The sequence below is a fragment of the Arachis hypogaea genome, chromosome 2, assembly GCF_003086295.3.
Source record: "Arachis hypogaea cultivar Tifrunner chromosome 2, arahy.Tifrunner.gnm2.J5K5, whole genome shotgun sequence".
In the NCBI taxonomy this organism is placed as follows: domain Eukaryota; kingdom Viridiplantae; phylum Streptophyta; class Magnoliopsida; order Fabales; family Fabaceae; genus Arachis; species Arachis hypogaea.
In genome coordinates, this window is record NC_092037.1 from 2,385,971 (window position 1) to 2,405,717 (window position 19,747).

Genomic DNA, 19,747 nt, shown 5'->3' on the forward strand with positions numbered 1-19,747 from the left:
TTCGCGCTTCCTGGGGCAGTTTTTAAACGGATCAGTTTAAGCACTCCTTTCTTTCTTTTGTATCTCCCTTTTTCTGCCTTCTTCTTGCTCCCAAATCTCAACATTCCTTTGCAGTGCTGTGGTGCGCATCTTCCTTCGCATCTTTCTTTAACAATATTCAGGTAACCTTCGAATCACACTCTCTTTTATGCATTATTTTTGCATGTTTGTTGTTTGGTTTTTTGCTGTTGTTGTGTAGCCTTTTAATTGCGACTAGATGTGTTAGGGGGGAAAGTACCATTCCAGGGTAGGCTTTTCTTCTTCTTTTCGTGATTTAGTCTCGATTGGCCTTAGTTGGGGAGTCGTGGGGGGTAGTGTCTGTATTCGGCCTGAGCAACCGATATCTTAGACTGACTGGATGGTCCTCCCATGTAGGTATGGCTCGCACGGTTTTCCGGGCTTCCGTTAACCCCGCGGCGTACGACCCCTATGCTTGGGTCGTTTCCGACGTGAAGGATTCGCCTAACCAAATGGGCGAGGAGGAGCTCACCGAGTTCCGACAGGCCAGGTACTTGTGCGGAGGGACTGACGAGGAAGCCAATTATGACGTTTTTGTCCCGGCTCCTCACGAGCGATTGTATGAAATCAACTTCCAACATCCCCGAGTTGCCGACTGGATTTGGTTCTACAAGTCCATGTTCACCCAGGTCGGAGTTCGTATCCCGTTTTCAGCCTTTCAAATGGCGCTTTTAAGTCGAATTTCCGTGTCGCCGTCGCAGTTGCATCCGAACAGTTGGGCCTCGATCCACTGTTTCGAGATGGTTTGTGAGTACCTCGAACTGCCGGTGTCTGTAGATGTTTTCCTCTTCTTTTTCACCCTCACAAACCCTTCCAAGGAGGGGAAACACAAAAAAGGGTTCATGTCCTTCCGGTCTGCCCAGGGTCGGAGGATTTTTGACTTGTTCGAAGATTCCTACCATGGGTTTAAGGACAAATATTTCAAGGTCCGCCCTGTCAAAGGTCGTCACCCCTTTTGGTTGTCGTTGGAGGGAGTACGGCTCATCCCGACCTATTGGAGTTTCGGGGCAGGGTCCAATACCTTTATTAAGGTAACCTATAATGGCATGTCAACGGTAGATAGGCAGATCGCCGAGGTGTTGATGGCGGTCTTTGGGAAGAATCAAGTGAATCCCCACCTCCTTATGGGTGACCGGGAGTCCGGTCGTAATTATATTTGTGAGAAACTTGTACTTTGCCCTTTACCTTTGTGTTTTTACTGATACTTTGTGGCGATTAACCGATCTTCTTTACTTTCCTGCAGTGGAGATGTCTGCGTCGGTGACGGGTCTTCCCAACTTGTTCCAAACTTTCCTCTGTGCCAGCGACGACGAAGGGGATAATGAAAAATCGGCCGCCGAGAAGTCCGCAATTCCCCCGGAGGACAAAACTACTTCCGAGCAAGAAGCCGCGGTTGACGGAACCGGGACCTCGGCCCAAGCTGCCCAGGTCGAGGGTGATAAAACGGTTCACGCTTCTCCTTTCCGCGAGGTGATAGGCACCGGGGGTTCGACGTCTACCCCTGAGGTCGATGATGGTGTGGAGGAGGTTCCTAACCCCAAGAGGAAAAGGAAGATGTCCTCCAGTCCCGAGGGGGTCCTTACCGTTATGGAGAGGAATTTTGACGCTGGGAACTTCATAGATTCCCAGCTGATCCCTGGTACTGAGGAGTACTTTCACGAGTCTTCCCTTGCCGGGCAGGCGAGGTGGATGTACCGTACTCTTCTGCGGGGCGCCGTGATAGCCCGGAAGGCTGAGTTTGAGCTGTCCGGGATGGAGTCCCTCCGCAGGAGGTTGGAAGCTAGTGGGAAGGCTAATAATGAGTTGAAAAGTGAAGTCGAGACTCTCCGGGAGCAGTTGACCCAATCAAATGAAAAACTTGACGCCGCCGAGAAGAGGGCCACTGCTACCGAGAAGAAGACTGCCACTGTTGAGAACAAGTTAAAGGACTCGGACGCCACAGTTTCTCGTCTTGTTGAACGTGAGATGACTTTGGAAAGCCAGGTCGGCGCGGCGCAAAAACGGGTGGCCGAGATGGAGAAGGAAAAGCAAGCCGTGGAGGTCGAATTAGCAACGTGGAAGGCTAAGTACAAAGATATCGTGAAGCAGGGGAAGGGTGCAATTTTGGCGACCGAGGAGGCTCTTAAGGCTCAGGTCAAAGTCATTGCTCCCGAGTTTGATACGTCGGCGATTGGTGTTCTCAAGGTCATTCAAGATGGCAAGGTTGTCGACGCCCCCAAGAAATGAGTCTTCTGTTTAAAGTTTTTGTTTAGCCGTTTCATCTTAGCTTGCGAACAATTTTAACTTTAGCCGTTTTGGCTTGTGAATAGTTTGATTTTAGCCGTTTTATTTTGGCTTGTGAACAATGACCTTTTTAGTCGTTTGCTCGTCTAGTCGTGTTACCGTTTCTATTAACCGTTTTTGGTATATTGTCGTCATTTATATCAACGGCCCATGGCCTTTCGCGTAGTCGTTGCGACGGTGGTTGACGGGTTCCCGGGGTGATCAGTCCCGGGGACGCGCGTCGTCGTTGGTCGTGATGGGATGGTTTATCTGGAAAATTGAGTGATAAAACAGGAGAGAAAATTTGCACAAGTATATCTTATTCGATAGGTCGCTATGAAAAGTTCACAAGTTAAATTTGTAAATTAACTACTTAGCTAGGTTGGTCGGCTTGTCGGGCCCTCCTCTAGGAGTAGAATCTTCTTAGGTTGTCCGCGTTCCATGTTCTCGGGACTTCTTTGCCGTCAAGCCTTTCTAGTTTGAATGCTCCTTTCCCCATCACTTTCTTGACTCTATAGGGGCCTTCCCAGTTCGCCGCTAGCTTGCCTTCTCCGGGGGTCGGTAGGCCGATATCATTTCGCCTCAGGACGAGGTCGTTTGGCTCGAATTCCCTCTTGAGTACATTGGTGTTGTAGCGCAGAGCCATTCTTTGTTTTAGCGCCGTTTCTGTCAAATGGGCCATTTCCCTAGCTTCATCTATCAGGTCCTTTTCTACGGTTTCCTCCACTCCTTTCAAGAGCAACCGCGGGCTTGGTTCCCCGATCTCCACGGGTATTACTGCGTCCACCCCGTACGTTAGTCGGAAAAGAGTTTCCTTAGTGGAGGACTGTTCGGTTGTTCGGTAGGACCAGAGAACCGCTGCTAGTTCATCGGCCCAAGCACCCTTTTTATTGTCCAACCTCTTTTTTAACCCTGAAAGGATAACCTTGTTGGCGGACTCCACTTGTCCGTTCGTCTGAGGGTGTTCTACCGAAGAGAACCTTTGCCTTATACCCAGGCCGTTGAGAAATTCCGTGAACTTTTTGTCAGTAAACTGTGTGCCGTTGTCCGAGATGACGACTTCCGGTATCCCGAATCGCGTTATCACCTGCCTCCACATGAATTTCCTGCAATTGGACGAGGATATGCTAGCTAGTGGCTCGGCCTCTATCCATTTGGTATAGTAGTCAATTGCAACTATGAGGTATTTGACTTGCCCAGGGCCGACTGGGAAGGGCCCTAAGAGGTCGACTCCCCACTGAGAGAACGGCCGGGAGGTCGTTAGCAAGCTTAACTCGGAGGCCGGCGCCCTGGCAAAGTTGGCGTTCTGTTGGCACTTTACGCAATTTTTGACAAACTCTTTGGAATCCGCCATCATCGACGGCCAGTAGTATCCGGCTCGGATTAGTTTCCTTGCTAGGGCTTTGCCTCCGATGTGGTGCCCACAGCAGCCCTCATGGACTTCCCTAAGGACGTAGCCCGTCTGGTCGGGGTGTAGGCACTTCAGTAGGGTTGGCTGAGCCCTTTCCTGAACAGCTGTCCTTGGATGACGGCGTATTTGGCCGCTTCTCTCCTTAATTTCGCCGCATCCTTTTCATCACTAGGGAGTTTGCCGTGTTCTAGGAAGTTGGTGATGGGGTCTAGCCATGAAGAACTTAGGGTTGTCATGTGCAGTGCGATTGCTGGTTCTCTTGTCATGCCTTGGATGAGAGACCGGTTCCCTTCCCCTGGCTTTGTGCTGGCCAACTTTGATAGGAGGTCTGCCCCTGTGTTCCTTTCTCTAGGTACGTGATGGACCGTGACCTCTTCGAACTTTTGGCTCAAGCTTTTAACCTTTTCCAAGTACTTCTGTAGCAAGGGGTCTTTGGCCTGATAGCTACCGTTTACTTGGGAGGTGACGACTTGGGAATCGCTGCATATTTCTAGTCTTCTTGCGCCGACTTCTGCCGCCAGGGTTAAGCCTCCTATAAGGGCTTCATATTCTGCCTGGTTGTTCGAGATGGGGAACTCGAACCTGACCGACTGCTCGTATACAATCCCAATTGGGCTTTCCAGGAGGATCCCGGCACCTCCGAAGGTCTGGTTGGAGGCTCCGTCCACATGGAGCTTCCACCGTGTACCCACCTCTTCGCTTGGATCTCCCGTCACTTCTACTAGAAAATCCGCCATTGCCTGCGCCTTGATGGCTTGCCGGGGTTCGTATCGTATGTCATACTGGGAGAGTTCGATGGACCAAGTCATCATTCTTCCCGCCAGGTCGGGTTTTTGAAGTACTTGCCGGATCCCTTGGTCCGTTCTGACGACAACTTGGTGACTCTGGAAGTATTGCTTTAACCTTCGTGAGGAAGTTAGGAGTGCTAAGGCTAGCTTTTCCAACTTGCTATACCTTAATTCTGCCCCTTGCAAGGCCCTGCTTATGAAATAGACTGGCTGTTGAGCTTTTCCGTCCTCCCGTACCAGAACTGCGGCCAGGGCTTCACTCGTTATGGCGAGATATAGGTATAGTGGTTCCCCGTTTTTTGGCTTCCCGAGAACGGGTGGTGCTGCCAAGATTTCCTTGAAGTGCTGAAAGGCTTCTTCACATGCGGGTGTCCACTCGAACGCCATCCCTTTCTTCATGAGGTTAAAGAATGGCAGGGCCTTGGTTGCCGAGGCCCCGAGAAATCGGGATAATGAGGTCAACCGCCCTGCCAACCTCTGGACGTCCTTGATGCAACCCGGGCTCTTCATCTGGAGTATTGCCTGGCATTTCTCCGGGTTAGCTTCTACCCCTCTCTGTGTTATCATAAATCCCAGGAACTTGCCGGCTTCCACGGCGAAGGCGCACTTGAGGGGATTCAGCCTCATACCGTGTTGACGGAGGGAGGCGAATACACTTGCCAGGTCGTTCAAGAGGTCGTCAGTTCGTGTCATTTTTGCCAGAATGTCATCCACGTAGACTTCAACTTTTTTCCCTATGAGGTCGTGGAATATCCTGTTCATCAGCCTTTGATATGTTGCCCCCGCATTTTTCAATCCGAATGGCATTACCTTATAGCAGAAAGTTCCTCCTGGCGTTATGAACGCCGTCTTGTCTTCGTCAGGACGGTGCATCGGTATCTGATTGTAACCGGAGTAGGCGTCCATGAAACTTAGATACCGATATCCCGCCGCGGCGTCGACGAGTGCATCTATGTTAGGGAGGGGAAGCAATCTTTGGGGCATGCTTTGTTGAGGTCAGAATAGTCCACGCACATTCTCCACTTGCCGTTGTGTTTTCTCACCAATACCACATTCGAGAGCCATGTCGAGTAGTTTACTTCCCGTATGAAGCCTGCTTCTAGGAGGCTGGCCGTCTGCCTAGCCACCTCCTCTGCTCTTTCTGCCGACATCTTTCTCCTCCGTTGGGCCACTGGGCGTGCCTCCACCTTGACGGCTAGATGATGTGAGATGATTTTTGGGTCTATGCCCGGCATGTCGGCTGGAGTCCAGGCGAACAGGTCCTTGTTGGCTCTTATCATTTCGATCAAAGGCTCCTTCAACTCATGTGGGAGGTTCTTGTTAACGAATATGAATTTTTCCACGTCGTCACCGATTCTAAACTTCTCCAGATCCCCTTCTGGTTCCGGTCTCGACTTGTCGTCCACTCTGGCATCAAGGTGGGCTAGGAACACGCCGGATGCCTCCTTGGACTTCTTTCTAAGGGAGAGGCTGGCGTTGTCACAAGCGACCGCCGTCTCGAGGTCTCCCCTTATGGTCCCTATGGATCCGTCATCGGTAACGAACTTCATGACTAGCAGCTTTGTGTTGATTATGGCTTCGAAATCATTGATTGTTTTTCTTCCTAAGATGATGTTGTAGGCAGTGGAATCTCGGAGGATTACGAACTCCGCCATCGCCAACCTTCGGCCTTGGGCTTGCCCCACCGAGATTGGTAGGGATATTACTCCGTCCAGTTTGATGAAGTGGTCGCCCAACCCAATAACCCCGTGCTGGTGAGTCGTCAGGTCGGCGTCTTTTAGCCCTAGTGCGTCGAACACGTTACGGAACATGATATTTGAATCAGCTCCTGTGTCGACAAGGATTCGTTTGACGAGGCCGGTTCCTACTCTGGCCGTGATGACCATGGGGGGTTTTCCGGGGCGTCGTTGAACCATTGGTCTTCCGGGCCGAAAGAAATGGAGGGAGGTTTCTTAGAGTTTTGCACCTGCGGGGATGAAATCGTCAGAACCTTAGCGTCTTTCCTGTGTGCCGACCGGGATCTTGGCGCGGCATTTTTTGCCGTTACCACGTTTATCACAGTGAGGCCGTGATCTCTGTCTTCGGGTTCTTGTCGCCGCTTGGCCAGATGGGCTTTGTCTTCCTCATCTTGTTCGCGATAACGTCTTCTCGGCTCCCTGATGAGGTGGGAGAACGCCGCTAGCTTTCCTTCTCTTATCGCTTGTTCTAGTGCGTCCTTCAGGTCAAAACAGTCTTGTGTTTGATGGCCATAACCCTTATGATAATCACAATAAAGGTTCTTGTTTCCTCCCGTTCGGTCCTTAAGTGGTCGGGGCTTCGGAAGGATTCCCTTCTCAGCTATTTGCTGATAGACTTCCACGATGGGGAGAGCAAGTGGAGTGTAGTTTGTAAATTTCCCGACTCGAGGGAACGGTCTGGGTGCCTTGTTCGTTGCCTCCTCCCTGACTTTTCCTTTTGTTCTTTCCTCATTACCTTGTTGTCGAGCCTGGCTATAACCGGACTGCCGCTTATTGGCAGCCACGACTCGGCTGACTTCCTCGTCGTTTATGTACTCCTTGGCCACCGTTTGGATTTCATGCATTGTCCAAACCGGCTTCGTGGTAAGGTGTTTTCGGAAGTTTTCGTTGAGGAGGCCGTTTGTCAGACAGAGACTGGCCACCGAGTCGGTTAGGCCGTCGATTTCCAGGCATTCGTCGTTGAACCGATCTAAGTACCTCCTGGTCGGCTCTCCTTGTCTCTGGGTTATCCCTAGAAGGTTGATAGGGTGCTTGGCCTTTGCTATCCGCATTGTAAATTGGGCCAAGAATGCACGGCTGATGTCCGAGAAACTGTAGATGGAACCTTGAGGGAGGCCGTTAAACCATCTGATCGCTAGCCCTGCTAGGGTCACCGGGAAGGCGCGGCATCTTACTTCGTCCCCCACTCCCTCTAGATTCATCCTGGCCTCAAAGGCCGTGAGGTGTTCTAGAGGGTCTTGAGTTCCGTCGTACCTCATGTCCGTTGGTTTGTCGAAGTGTTTCGGCAACCGGACTTCGAGGATGGATCGGTGGAACGGGGTGACGCCCATTATCACAGGTTGTCGCGTTCTCTCATATCTCCCTTTCCCGTCTTCACGACCTCTCGCCGCTCGGCGGGTTGATCTGCCGCGGGAGTAGATGATCGTGTCATTTCGCCTTCTCATTATGGGTGACTCCTCCTGCGTGCTCTCCGCTTCCGTCCGGGATGCGGATGTACGCCGCGGGCGGCTTCTGTGAGAGTCTTCTTCCTCACTCCCAGGAGACGGGGTATAGCTGGGATCGGTAGATCGTCCCTCCCGCTCCCGGTCGGCCAGCTGTCGTTCTAGGTTCTGGACTCTGTGGCGTAGCTCTTGCATTATTATGGCGCTATCACCGCCCGTTCCCCCGAATGGTCGTGTTCTCGTGTGTTGTTGGGGGGACCTCCGCCGTCCCCTTAGCGAGGCGACGGAGGCTGCCCCCTCCGCTCCGGCTGCTCGAGCTTGGTCGCCGGGACCCAGCACGACTTCCATTTAGGCAGGGAGTCCCCACAGACGGCGCCAATGTTCGGTTGTCGGGTTCCGGACAAATCGGATGTGCGGATGGAGGAGTGAGAACGCCCTAGCTTTGGTCGCGCTGGTTGCGGATCTGCCGGGTAGACGAGTACTCGTCCTGGAGAAAGGATGAGGGGGGGTGCCACCTGCAAAGACACTCCGACGCCCAAGTCAGTTAGTGTGCAGGCGGGAAAAGTGATGTGAAAGGTGACGTACCTCGGGGGAAGAGCCAATCTTCCCCTTATATACATGTCAGTAGTGGGCCCCTCGTGAGGACAGGCCCATATTCCCAAGGACATTGTCCTGCCGCCGCGTGTGGGACGTACAAGACACGTGTCCGGGTCGTTTGAAGGGCGAGGAGCCGGGTCGGGTGGAGCTCGGGCCAGGGTCGACCCGTCGGGTCCTTGGGCCAGACCGTAACATAAACCATCCATCATCACCAGTACACACAGCTACAAATAAGATATTCTATATATATTATCCCTTACCTCTCTTTGAGAATTTCACAAACCAAAGACTGTCCTTTGCTATATTAAATCAGAAAATCCTAACAAACATAATTAAAGAGATTTGTCAATTCACAGGGCTAATTGGCCGAGTTGCATGTGGAGCAAAAAAAAAGAGTTCTTACTCTTGTGATGGGCTGAATTTGATTGGTTTGGTCATCAATTAAAAGAATTGAAGCTCATAAGGGTAGAATCTTTAATTTAGGGAAAAGCAACAGAACACAGAGTTACTGGTTCTTACCCAACAAGAAGAACACTAAGAAAACCAGAAAGGGAAAGAGGTAGGGTTCCTTCTTTGGCTTCGGGTAGCAGCTCTCTTGATCATAGTTGTCAGAACCGAACCGGTGATCGAACCGGTCAGGTTACTGGGTCACTGGGTCACTGGTTCAACCGGTGGGTCACTGGTTGAACCGATAGAACCGGTCGTACGTAAATAAAAAATATAAAATAGAAAAAATTGAATAAAGTGACAATTAGGTCCATCCTTAAAATTTTTTACTTCAAATTAGTTAGCCCTTGAAAAAAAATAAAATATCAATTTAGTCCTTCAAGATAGCAAACGATGAACACATTACGTCCCTCCATTAATTTTTCATATGAAATTTAGTGGTGATGTTTAGATGTCCCTACTAATTAGTCTTAAGTCGAAATTTTCGAAGACCTACTAATTCAATACTCTAAAAAATTTAAAATAAATATCTTTACTAACATTTTAATATGTAAATGTAAATATTAAAATATTTGATACTTATTTTAATAATTCTATAAATTTTAAAGAATTAAAAAATGAGTATAAAACAAAAATTAAATTAAATAAATATAAAATAATTTAGTTGTGTATGTATATAATATATAGAATAATTAGCACATAAATTTCCAAATGAACATGCTAGCTTGGTGGTATTCTTTATCCTTGTCTAACAAGGAGACCCAGGTTCGAAACCCACTGCATGCATTTTTGAATATTTGAGCACCATAGGACCGGCCGGTTTTGACCGGTTTCGTCCGGTTTGTGACGAACCGCCCAGGTTTGAGCGGTTTGCTTCCTTCTTCGGTCTAAAGTTAAAACCGAACCGGCTGGACCACCGGTTCACCGGTTTTTCGGTCGAACCGGCCGGTCCGGTCCGGTTCTTACAACTATGCTCTTGATGGCCCTTCTCTTTCTTCTTGGTGGTGACGCACGCAGATGATGATGATTTCTGCTGGGTCTTCCTCTTCCTTCTTCTTGGCCATTACTCTTGCTTCCTTTCTTCTCTTCGTGTGGTTTTCAGGAAAATTGAGAGACTTGGCTCATCTATATATATCTACAGAAGGTGGGAAGAGGTGAGCTGATGTGGCAAGGCTTCGTGGCCTCTTCCTCTTGTAACACCATATCACAGCATTGATTACATGAAGAGGTAACCATAGTTTCCTTTGAAACACGTTCGGTGGTGAGAGGAGAAGAGAAGATGAGTTTAATCAGAGTTTCTTTGGGTCTGGTTTATTTAAAAAGGAAGCATGGTTTGGTTGAACCGGGAAAAGGGAAACCAATCCGGTTTAAAGGTTTGGATTATCAAACTAATATGGTTCAATGATTCATTCATTAGTCCTCTTCAAAAACAACCAAAGAGATTATTAAAATCTTATGGGAGTACTTATTCCATAAAATAATTGAATCGGAAAAAGGTTCGTCGCTTGGAAGTACTAAAAAAAAAGTTTTGTGCTACGTGTTCTAATTTTAATTTGATATATATATATATATATATCACAGGCCTCATGGGGTAGGGTGGTTACATTGGACATGTGAAAAGCATCTAATCAGGAGGGTGGATGAGATGGAAGATAGACAATAGACAATGGGTGAAAGGCAGAGAAAGACTTAAGAAGATTATTCATGAGGTGGTCAAAACGAGATCTATATATAAATGGCATCTCTGTAGACATGGTACATAATAGAGCTCAATAACGTTGTTTGATTCATATAGCTGACTTCACCTAGTATGACAAGACTTTGTTGTTATTGTTATTGTTTTGTTGTTGCCTTGCATGCCTACCAATGACAAGTTGACAACAGCAATCTCAGCCTTTTTTTCTCAACAACCTCAGCCAATGTCTATAGCATTTTTTATTATATAAAACTAAGGAGCATGAATCTGCATATCAATCATGGTATTATGGTAATCATATAAGGTTAAAATCTGTTGGCAATAGACATTGGCTTTCACGCCTTCACGTGATGATAGCTAGCTTATCAATAAGGTTGCTTTAAAAAATAACTCCTTACACTGTTAAATATGTGATGCTTTGGGACTAATAATTTTTGCATTTTTATTTCTGATAGTTGATAGAGAATTGAAAGTTGAAGAAGCTTTCAAATGTTGCACGACCAAATTTAACCATGTATAGAACTATAGGTAATTACTGCCTTAGGCGCTCATCATGATTCTTTTATTGGATTGCTGCATGTAAATATTATCTGCTTCTCAGAGAAATACAGATCACAAAACTCTGTATATTGTGAGATAAAACCAAGAAAATTTTCCAAAGAAAGTGGCATATACAAGCTTCATTATTATCTCAATGTGAGAGTTAAAAACTCAAGAGAAGGTAAAAAGCTTCATTATTATCCGAATCAAAGGAACAAAATAAACAAGTCTCAGAACTCACAAGCACTGACCACATATTCTCCAGAAAAAAAATGGTCACCCAACAGATTAAATTAATGAAACTTTCTGGCAGTTCTACCACAGAGCTCAGACTGCAAACCACACCTCCAAATTGAAGAACTTTGGGTGAAGAATCTCCAGTTAAAATTTCAGTTCAATATCATAAGATTTTACCATCCGAACAGTCACTTGATGAAAACAAGTTGCTGATGAAAAAATCTGCTGAGGTGAAATAGCACCTCCTCTTAAGTTTTCTTCTATTTGCTCAACTGCTTGTGTTCACTCAAGTAAATCCCTATAGTTAGGTTAGTAGATTGTTGTAAAGAACCTGTTTGATAAATACAAAAGAATATGAAAAATTTAATAAATGGAAGTACAGCACAACCAATCTTCCTTTGTATCATCTCATCTTCAAAGAGACAAAATCAGTTTGAGGAAACTTGACAAAGAAATAACAATGTTGCAGTGAAAATTGAAGCTGACATAAACAAAGAAAAAACTAATTCCATAAACAATAATCTTGTTTTATCTTTGTCCTTATTAACCAAATTATATCACTTTGCTGTTAATTATAGTGGCAAAGTCTACTGTCCAAGGTGGCAAGGCTCTTGTATCTCAGAATTTGTGGCCACACAATGCAGAAACATCAGACCCAATGTTGAAGTTTGTTCATGAACTGCATAGAAACTTGGAACTGGGTGCAGCCAGCCCCACAACTGTTGAAAACTAACAAATTTGAATATAAATATACAAATTTTATAAACATATAAAATTGTTAACAGTCAATGTTCAATGGTATTGTAACAAAAAGTACATCATACAGATTTCAAAAACAGTTAAAGAACCAAATTTAAGTTGCTATATTCAACTTAGTTCAGCATAAACATCACACAGTGGCAAAGGCCATTTTGTCATGAAGTGCATATAACTAATTCCTTCTCAAATCAAGCTTTCATAACTTTTTCCTTTTTTCCAAATAAAACAGCAAAGTAAATTCTAAAGTATAATGGAGTAATCATACCAACCTGCAGCTAAAAATAGAAACCACCTCCTCTGATTCCTAACATACAACCCCAGTTTACTCCTCGAACAAACTCAGGATTATTAATTCCTAACATATGGTGAAATCCTAGCCATCTGCATCTTTTTACCTCTGAGCGAGTAGTGATCTGCAAAGACGGTCAAAACAGTAAATTTGATTCATCCATTTGTTTAATACATTTAAAGAAATTTTCAAATACTGGATACACAAAAAGGATATTCCCTGCCTTTCAATTTTTATTTCATGGTCTTTCTTACCTTCCTCTTTAAATGTGTTTTTGTTGAAAAAAATATGAATTTGAAGTATCATAAATAGCAATGAGTTCTTCTCAGATTAACAAAGGATATTTCTTTTAAGTATAACTACAAACAGGGGAATCATAAATGAAAGAAGATAATACAACACTTTTTTTTTTTTAAGGAAAGCGAAATTTATGCATGTATGGATTTAATTGTAGTTGCATGAGAAACATGAAGATTAGAGAATGACCTACCAGTTCTCCATAGAAACACTTCTTTGGTACCAACTTCAATGGAAGGGATGTGGAAAATTTTGGGTCAAATTTGTTGATGCTTGTTCTTGCAGTGTTCTCCCAGCAAATGACAATAGTCAATTTGAAGTAGTAAGAGAGAGGAAGGCAGCTTTTCTCCTGCTATATTCTCCAGTTTCTCACATTGTTCAATTATTAAATGTTGGAGGGAGGTGAGGCAGAGAAGTTGGTTGCACTCTAATGTCTCCAAATTACTAAACCGACTGATCTTCAAAGTGGTAAGAGAGGGAAGGTGAGGCAGCGAACCGGCCTCAGGGAATGACTTCACATTCTCACTGCCAAAACCATCAATGATAAGATGAGTGAGGGTGTCCAAGTTGCCCATCGACGATAGACCCTTCCATTGTTTCCCAATAATAAGCTGTTTCAGGTTAGGCGGCAAACCAACCTCTGGCAACCTACAAATTTCCTGGCAGCCCTCTATCTCGAGAGACTATAAACTTGGGAGAAGAGTATTCATATCACGTGGCAATGCCTTCAACTTGGTGCAGAAGCTGACCTCAAGATGAGTCAAATTGGGTGCAGCCAGTCCTTTTCCTGTGAATGACACAAAATTGCAGCATCTAAAGATGGTGAGACGTTGAAGAGCAGCATGTGATGGCTCTGACAATGAAACTGATTCCAGATTCTCGCACTCTGATATAGAGAGAGTCTTAAGATTGGGGAAGTCATCCAACGACAATGAGGTCAGTGAATCACAGTTTCCTTCTATGTATAGCTCTACTAAACTGTATTTATGCTGTTGCTGGGGGAATTTCAGCTTGCTGCATCCCCATATGCTCAGAGTTTGCAAAGATTTGAGTACACAATTGTCCCGGAAGAGTACATCAAGCGACCAACCTGAGATATAGATATCTTTGAGGCAACTTAGATGGTTGACACTCATTGCCTGAAGTACAAACTTCAGCATAGATTCACATCCCTTAATTGATACCATATCCTCACTAAGTGACATCTCAGACTCTCCTTCATAACCCGTACGTATATTTAGTCTGCGAACTTTTGAAACATCCCACAAAGAAGAAATGATTCTCAAGAATACCCGGTCAAGCATATCTCCCTTTAACACCGGACAATCTCTTGTCTGAAGCTTCGTGAGTCGAGGAAAAGTTTCCGAGTCAGGTAAGTGCCACACCTCCCAACATGGCATGTTATTGAACTCCAAAATCTCCAATGAGGGAAACAGTGCAAGAAGCGAAGAATGATGACCGCCTTCATTCTTGTAAAACTCCATGCCAATACTCCTCAGCTGATGAAAATCTTGAATGCAGAGGGACTTAAGAGATGGCAGCTGTCCAAGTGAAGGCAACATGCAACAATTCTTGCAAGACTCCAGAGATACACGAGTCATGTTTTGGTAAGAACAATGCCCCATCCAATTCGGAAATATTGTACCCTTGTATCCCTTGATTTGCAACACTTCCAAGCCATGGTGCGGTTGCAAGCTGTCGAGTATATCTCTTTCAGTTTGTGTTCTTGAAACCGTATAATCACCTGAAGACCATTCCAAACGTAAGTTGTCAATGTGCTTCTTATCTATTATCCTTGCACTCCTTGCTTCTTTCAGATCAACGACATTCTCCAATTTTTGAATCCGAAAGAATCCATGAAGATTTAATAGCTCTAATTCCTGGATTCCGTTATCTTTATGCTTGCCCACGATAAAGTAGCTTAATGTGTGCAGGTGTTGCAATTTGCTCATTCCTCTTGGCATTTCTTTCAAATGAGTACCCCAAATATCGAGATGTTGCAAATTCACAAGTTTATGCATGCCATTGGGTAACATAGTCAAACTAGAACAACATTCCAGCTTCAATGTTTGTAGATTGTACAAGTCACACAATGATTCTGGCAGTGTCCTAATACATGTCCTAGAGAGATCCAAGTAACGCAAATAGGTTAATTCACCTATTGATTCAGGCAATACATTAAGTCCTTTGAACCATGGAAGTGACAAAACTCTCAAATATTTGAGCTTCAATACTGGAGTACATGTTACATCATCAATGTTATCTGACTTTGAAAAGACATCAATTGACAAAAATGTCCTCAAAGATTCAACTTTACTGATGGAATTAAAATTTTTTGAGACTAGATTCGAACTTTCACAAGACAAATGACGAGTTCGAGTACACACATTCACTGCATTACCAAGATCTTCAAATCTACCAAAGAAGTCTCCAGCAAGGAACAATGCTAAATCATGTAAAAGGTCATGCATCACAAAGCTCTCAGAAGCATAGTGATCATGTCTTTTGAAAAACAACCTAGAAGCTAGTTCATCAAAACACTTGCTACCAACTTCTAATAAACTCTCTCCTCTATTTGGTGGCCTTAAAAGATCTTCGGCCATCCATAGCAACATTAGTTCATCTTTACGAAAACGATGATCTTTGGGATACAATGAACAATAAACAAAACAACGTTTTAAATGTGCGGGAAGATGAAAGTAACTGATTAATAATGCTGGAATAATTTTACTGTTTTTCACAGAAAATTCCCAAATATCACTTATTAATACAGCTTCCCATTCCTTAACATCATGTTTTGTTCGCAACAAGCTTCCAAGTGTCTCTGCAGCTAATGGCAACCCCTTACACTTCTTGACTATCTTTCTACCGATTTCTTCTAGTTTTGGATGCCCATTTGATTCTGGAAAACAAACATTGTTTGCGAACACTGACCAACAACAATCCTCAGACAACTCACTGAGAATGTAAGGGGGACAAGTTTGGACTACAGAGGCAACCTCTTTGACACGAGTTGTTACAAGAATTGTACTTCCCTTTACCCCATATTGAAAGGGGGTTCTAAATTTCTTCCAGACATCATCATCGTCACTCCAAACATCGTCTAACACAATAAAGAACTTCTTTTGCGACAATTTTTCCTTCAGTTCAAGTTGAAGTGAATTGAAATCCTCTACATTACGAGCAGTTTGACCTATAATATTCTTTGTAACCTGAACAACATTAAAGTCTTCAGAGACACAAACCCATTCTTTGACTTGAAAACCCTCCATCAACTTTTCATTATTGTACAGCCATTGTGCTAAAGTTGTTTTGCCAACCCCACCTATGCCCACAATGGGAATCACAGACAACTGATGTTCTCTGTTATCATTTAATATCTTGATGATTTCCTGTTGGTCCTTTTCCCTGCCAAGGATATTACCTTCCACCAGAGATGTGGATGGAATTCTCCATGACAAAAAGTCCCTATAGGAACTCTTTTCAAGACCAAGGAAATCTTTTTGTTTTACAAGAAATTCTATTCTCCTAACCACCCCTTCCATCTTATCTACAATCTTCCTATCCCAGTCGAGGAAGCTAATAGGCCAGAAACAACATACCTCCTTTTGAGTGGCGGCTTTGGTGAGGACAGCGTCCAGCAAGTCATCAGCCACATAAACAGCATCCCTCAGACTGTTAAGCCACTCCCTCACAGAAGGATTGTCCAATTGCTTGAACTCAGCATCACCAACCAGAGCTTCAGCAGCAAGCAGAGAAATCTTCAGCCTTTCAACCAAGTCAGGGCCAAGCATCTTGCCCAAGAGCAGGTTGACCGCATCCGTTGTAATGAACCTGTCAAAGACAACGTTAATGAAGCCAGAGAGCAAAGCTCCCCCAACAAGTGCACCAGCCATGATATGATCTCAGCAACAGCAAAGTGAATGGCTTTTCAGACAAAGGTAAGAGAACAATGGTGTCAAGGCGGTGAACTCTATGGAGTTGCAAGCTGGCTTTGATCTAATAATTCTCCTTTAAAAATTAATTAATTATATAAAAGTGGTTAAATAAACAAGGAACATCATACTGCAACACATGCATGTATGAAAATATCATGGCAATATATATTATGTTATGAGGTTATTAATAACAACAATAATGGTAATAACATATAAAAATTATAGGAACATGTTCTGCACATGAATCATGGTAACAATATAAGATTAAAAAATGTTGTGCCAATAGACAATGCATTTACATCTTCACGTGGTACCTGTCTTTTAGGTTATTCTTAAAGGAAATGTCTAGCGGGACAGCAACTTTATTAAATTTTAACCAGTATGTAACTAGTAAAGAAAAATGAGTCATTAGATAAAATCTTACACCATTAAAATCATTATTAATGGCTATTTAATGGCTACAAATCACAAAAATTGTTGGTCCCTAGCACTCTTCATTTTTAAAAATAAATTCTACGTATTGATGTCTTATGTTGGGTTTGTTTTGAACAGACAATTTTTTTTGTTTTAATTATCAAAAAGATGTAATAAAATTGTAACTTGAGGAACGTTTCAACTGTTGCCAAACCAAAAAATTATTGGGTAACTATGCTTCATATTCAAATCTATCTATTTATTTATTATTAGGGTTAAGTACGATTTTGTCCCAAAAATAGGAGTTGAAAATTTTTTTCGTCATCGATCTTTTTTAGCTACAAAATGATCCGAAAGTTTAACTTAATTTTAAAATAGTCCTGTTTACCAAAGATATTACCTTCAACAAGAGATGTGGATGGAATTCTCCATGACAAGAAGTTCCTCTTGGTAGTCTTTTCAAGACCAAGGAAATCTTTCTGTTTTTCTAGAAAGTTTATCCTTCTAACCACATCTTCCATCTTATCTACTATCTCCCTATCTCGTTTGAGGAAGCTAATAGGCCAGAAAGAACGTACCTCCTTTCGAGTAGCCTCTATGGTGAGGACAGAATCCAGCAAGTCATCAGCAACATAAACAGCATCCCTGAGACTGTTGAGCCAGTCCTTCACAGAAGGGTTGTCCAATTGCTTGTACTCGGCATCATCAACCAAAGCTTCAGCAGCATGCAGAGAAATCCTTAGTCTTTCAACTAAGTCAGGGCCAAGCTTCTTGCCAATGATCAAGTTGGCAGCCTCGGAAGAAAGGAACCTGTCAAAGACAACATTAATGAAGCCAGAGAGAAAAGCTCCACCAACAAGTGCACCAGCCATGATATGATCTCAACAAGTGGTCAGAGATTTTCAGCTATGAACAACTGTGTGTTGGTCTATCAAAGCTTATAGTGAAGATGAAGAAGTAGTTCTCAACAATTTGATGGCAAAAAGAGGAAGAAGGATGACACAATGAAAAGTTGGCCTCCTTGATTAGTGGAAGTGTCGTGCTGGCTCTGTACTAATTTTATGTGTTGTGGAAATTTTGTCTTTGATGTCAGATACATTATCATTATCATTATAGTTGTGGGTCATGGTAAAATAATAATGCTGATGCTATCCTTCTTTCTAATTCTACTTTATTTGATGGATGCAACATAATTGCATCCTGTGGATAGTTCCAATTATTGTGTTATGTTATAATATATCTGCTTCCAATATTAGCATCTCCAATTTTCTGTTTCTGTTTCTCTTTAACAGTAAATAATCTATTATAATATATTAAAAGAGAGTCCAAAATAATATTACAGTGAATAAATGATATATAGACTTTTATGTTTTCTATAAAAATTGGCATGTCATCTATAACAATAACATAAAAAAATATATCTATTTTATACTACTATAGAGAATAGTATTTATATAATCAATCTAATATTATTCTCATAATTTCACATATTCAATTATCTAACTCTACAAAAGCAAAAAAAAAAAATTTTAATTCATTTTGATGGTCTAAATTTTAATATTACATCTGGCTCATTAATTTAGATATGCCAGCCATATGTGTGTTATGCGCTGATATGGATTATGGGGGTATAAATGTAGGACAACTTTTAGCTGAAATCTGGTGGAAGAAATCAGACTATCCGAGTTCTGTGTAAAAAAATTGGATAACCAAATCGGATGGTCCGAGTTGTGAGGAATGAAAAATTTGAATTTTACGAGTAACTAATCGGACCGTCGATTAGTTTTGTTTTTTTTTTAAAAAAATCAAAACGGACCCTCCAAATTTTATTAAAGCACCCCTGACATTACATGCAGGAAAAGCATCCCTCTTCTCATAATGTTGTATCACTCCACTTTCTTTTCCATATTAAAAATAAAAAGCGTATTACATCTCCTATTTGGAGAATAAATTTTATTTTATAAAAATTTATCTATAATCTGTCTATTTATTTATCTATCTATCTATCAATCATGCATGTATAAAAAGAAAATCTAAATAATGACATTACGAATATTTAACATATTAGATAATTTCTATTATTATCACATAAACATCTGAGTGAAATTGTCATTTTATAATTTTTCTATCATCATATTGCTTTTTAATCTTCTTAGGTTGTGATTAGCTTTATCTTTTAATATTTTTTTTACTTTTTATTTCTATATAAGTAATTCTATATCTTTAATAGTAATGTTATTTATTTTAACAAATATAAATTAATTAATAAAATTTAATTTATTCCCTCTTTTTATTCTCATTTATATTTATATTACTATATAAATCAATATTCACTTCACACTTTTTTTTATCTCTTCTCACATAATTTTATACCTTTTTAGTTTTTACTCTTTCTCCTCTATTATTACTAATGTTTTGCACAATTATTTAAAAAATTTGGTTAATGATATTTTTTATTTTGATTTGTTAAATAATTTGTTCACTATATATTATGAACTCTTAAAATACTATAATGTATGAAATTCTTACAATATTTTTAAATTTTTTTTTGTTATTTTTTATTTAATTATGTTTATTAATTATATATTGTCTTTGTCATTTATATATTACTTTTATTTTTAATAATTTATATTTTTTAATATTATTTAGTTATAATAATAATGTCAAAAAAGCATGATGTCATGATTCATGAATGTTATCGTCAATTATTGAAACATTGTATTCATATATCCATTTATATCTAACAGTTTTATTCTTTCACAATAATATTTAAATTTACTAAACATATATATTAAGTGTTGAACTCCTTTAAATACTAAAATGTACAATGAGTTTAC

General features: G+C 42.2%; 2 protein-coding genes across 15 annotated transcripts in view; both read right to left on the reverse strand.

Annotated features, from left to right (window-relative positions):
• Positions 1–17,998, reverse strand: part of LOC112732510 (putative disease resistance RPP13-like protein 1) — a 122,522-nt gene extending 104,524 nt beyond the window's left edge. Inside the window, exon 1 of the mRNA XM_025781257.3 lies at positions 17,965–17,998. The gene's annotated coding sequence lies outside the window, so the exon portion shown is untranslated. The remainder of the gene's footprint in view (positions 1–17,964) is intronic.
• Positions 10,960–18,060, reverse strand: LOC112732585 (putative disease resistance RPP13-like protein 1). Of its 14 annotated transcripts, none has more exons than XM_072213080.1 (5): positions 17,489–17,627; positions 16,161–16,392; positions 12,752–15,770; positions 12,242–12,385; positions 11,088–11,544 (listed from the first exon to the last, which is right to left on the reverse strand). In XM_072213080.1, the coding sequence occupies exons 2-3, from the start codon at positions 16,350–16,352 to the stop codon at positions 13,242–13,244; spliced, it is 2,721 nt and encodes a 906-aa protein (XP_072069181.1). In that variant the 5' UTR covers positions 16,353–16,392; positions 17,489–17,627; the 3' UTR covers positions 11,088–11,544; positions 12,242–12,385; positions 12,752–13,241. The 14 variants fall into 14 exon arrangements, with proteins under 14 accessions (XP_072069154.1, XP_029146662.1, XP_072069181.1 ...); XM_072213078.1 differs by lacking the exon at positions 11,088–11,544 and adding an exon at positions 11,557–11,932; XM_072213053.1 differs by having other exon boundaries at positions 10,960–11,544; positions 12,752–16,392; positions 17,489–18,016.
• Between the last annotated feature and the right edge of the window lie 1,687 nt (positions 18,061–19,747).

Bases quoted from the DNA above. Each gene is read 5' to 3' on its own strand.
- LOC112732585 (XM_029290829.2), bottom strand. From the start codon at position 16,454: ATGGCTGGTGCACTTGTTGGGGGAGCTTTGCTCTCTGGCTTCATTAAC.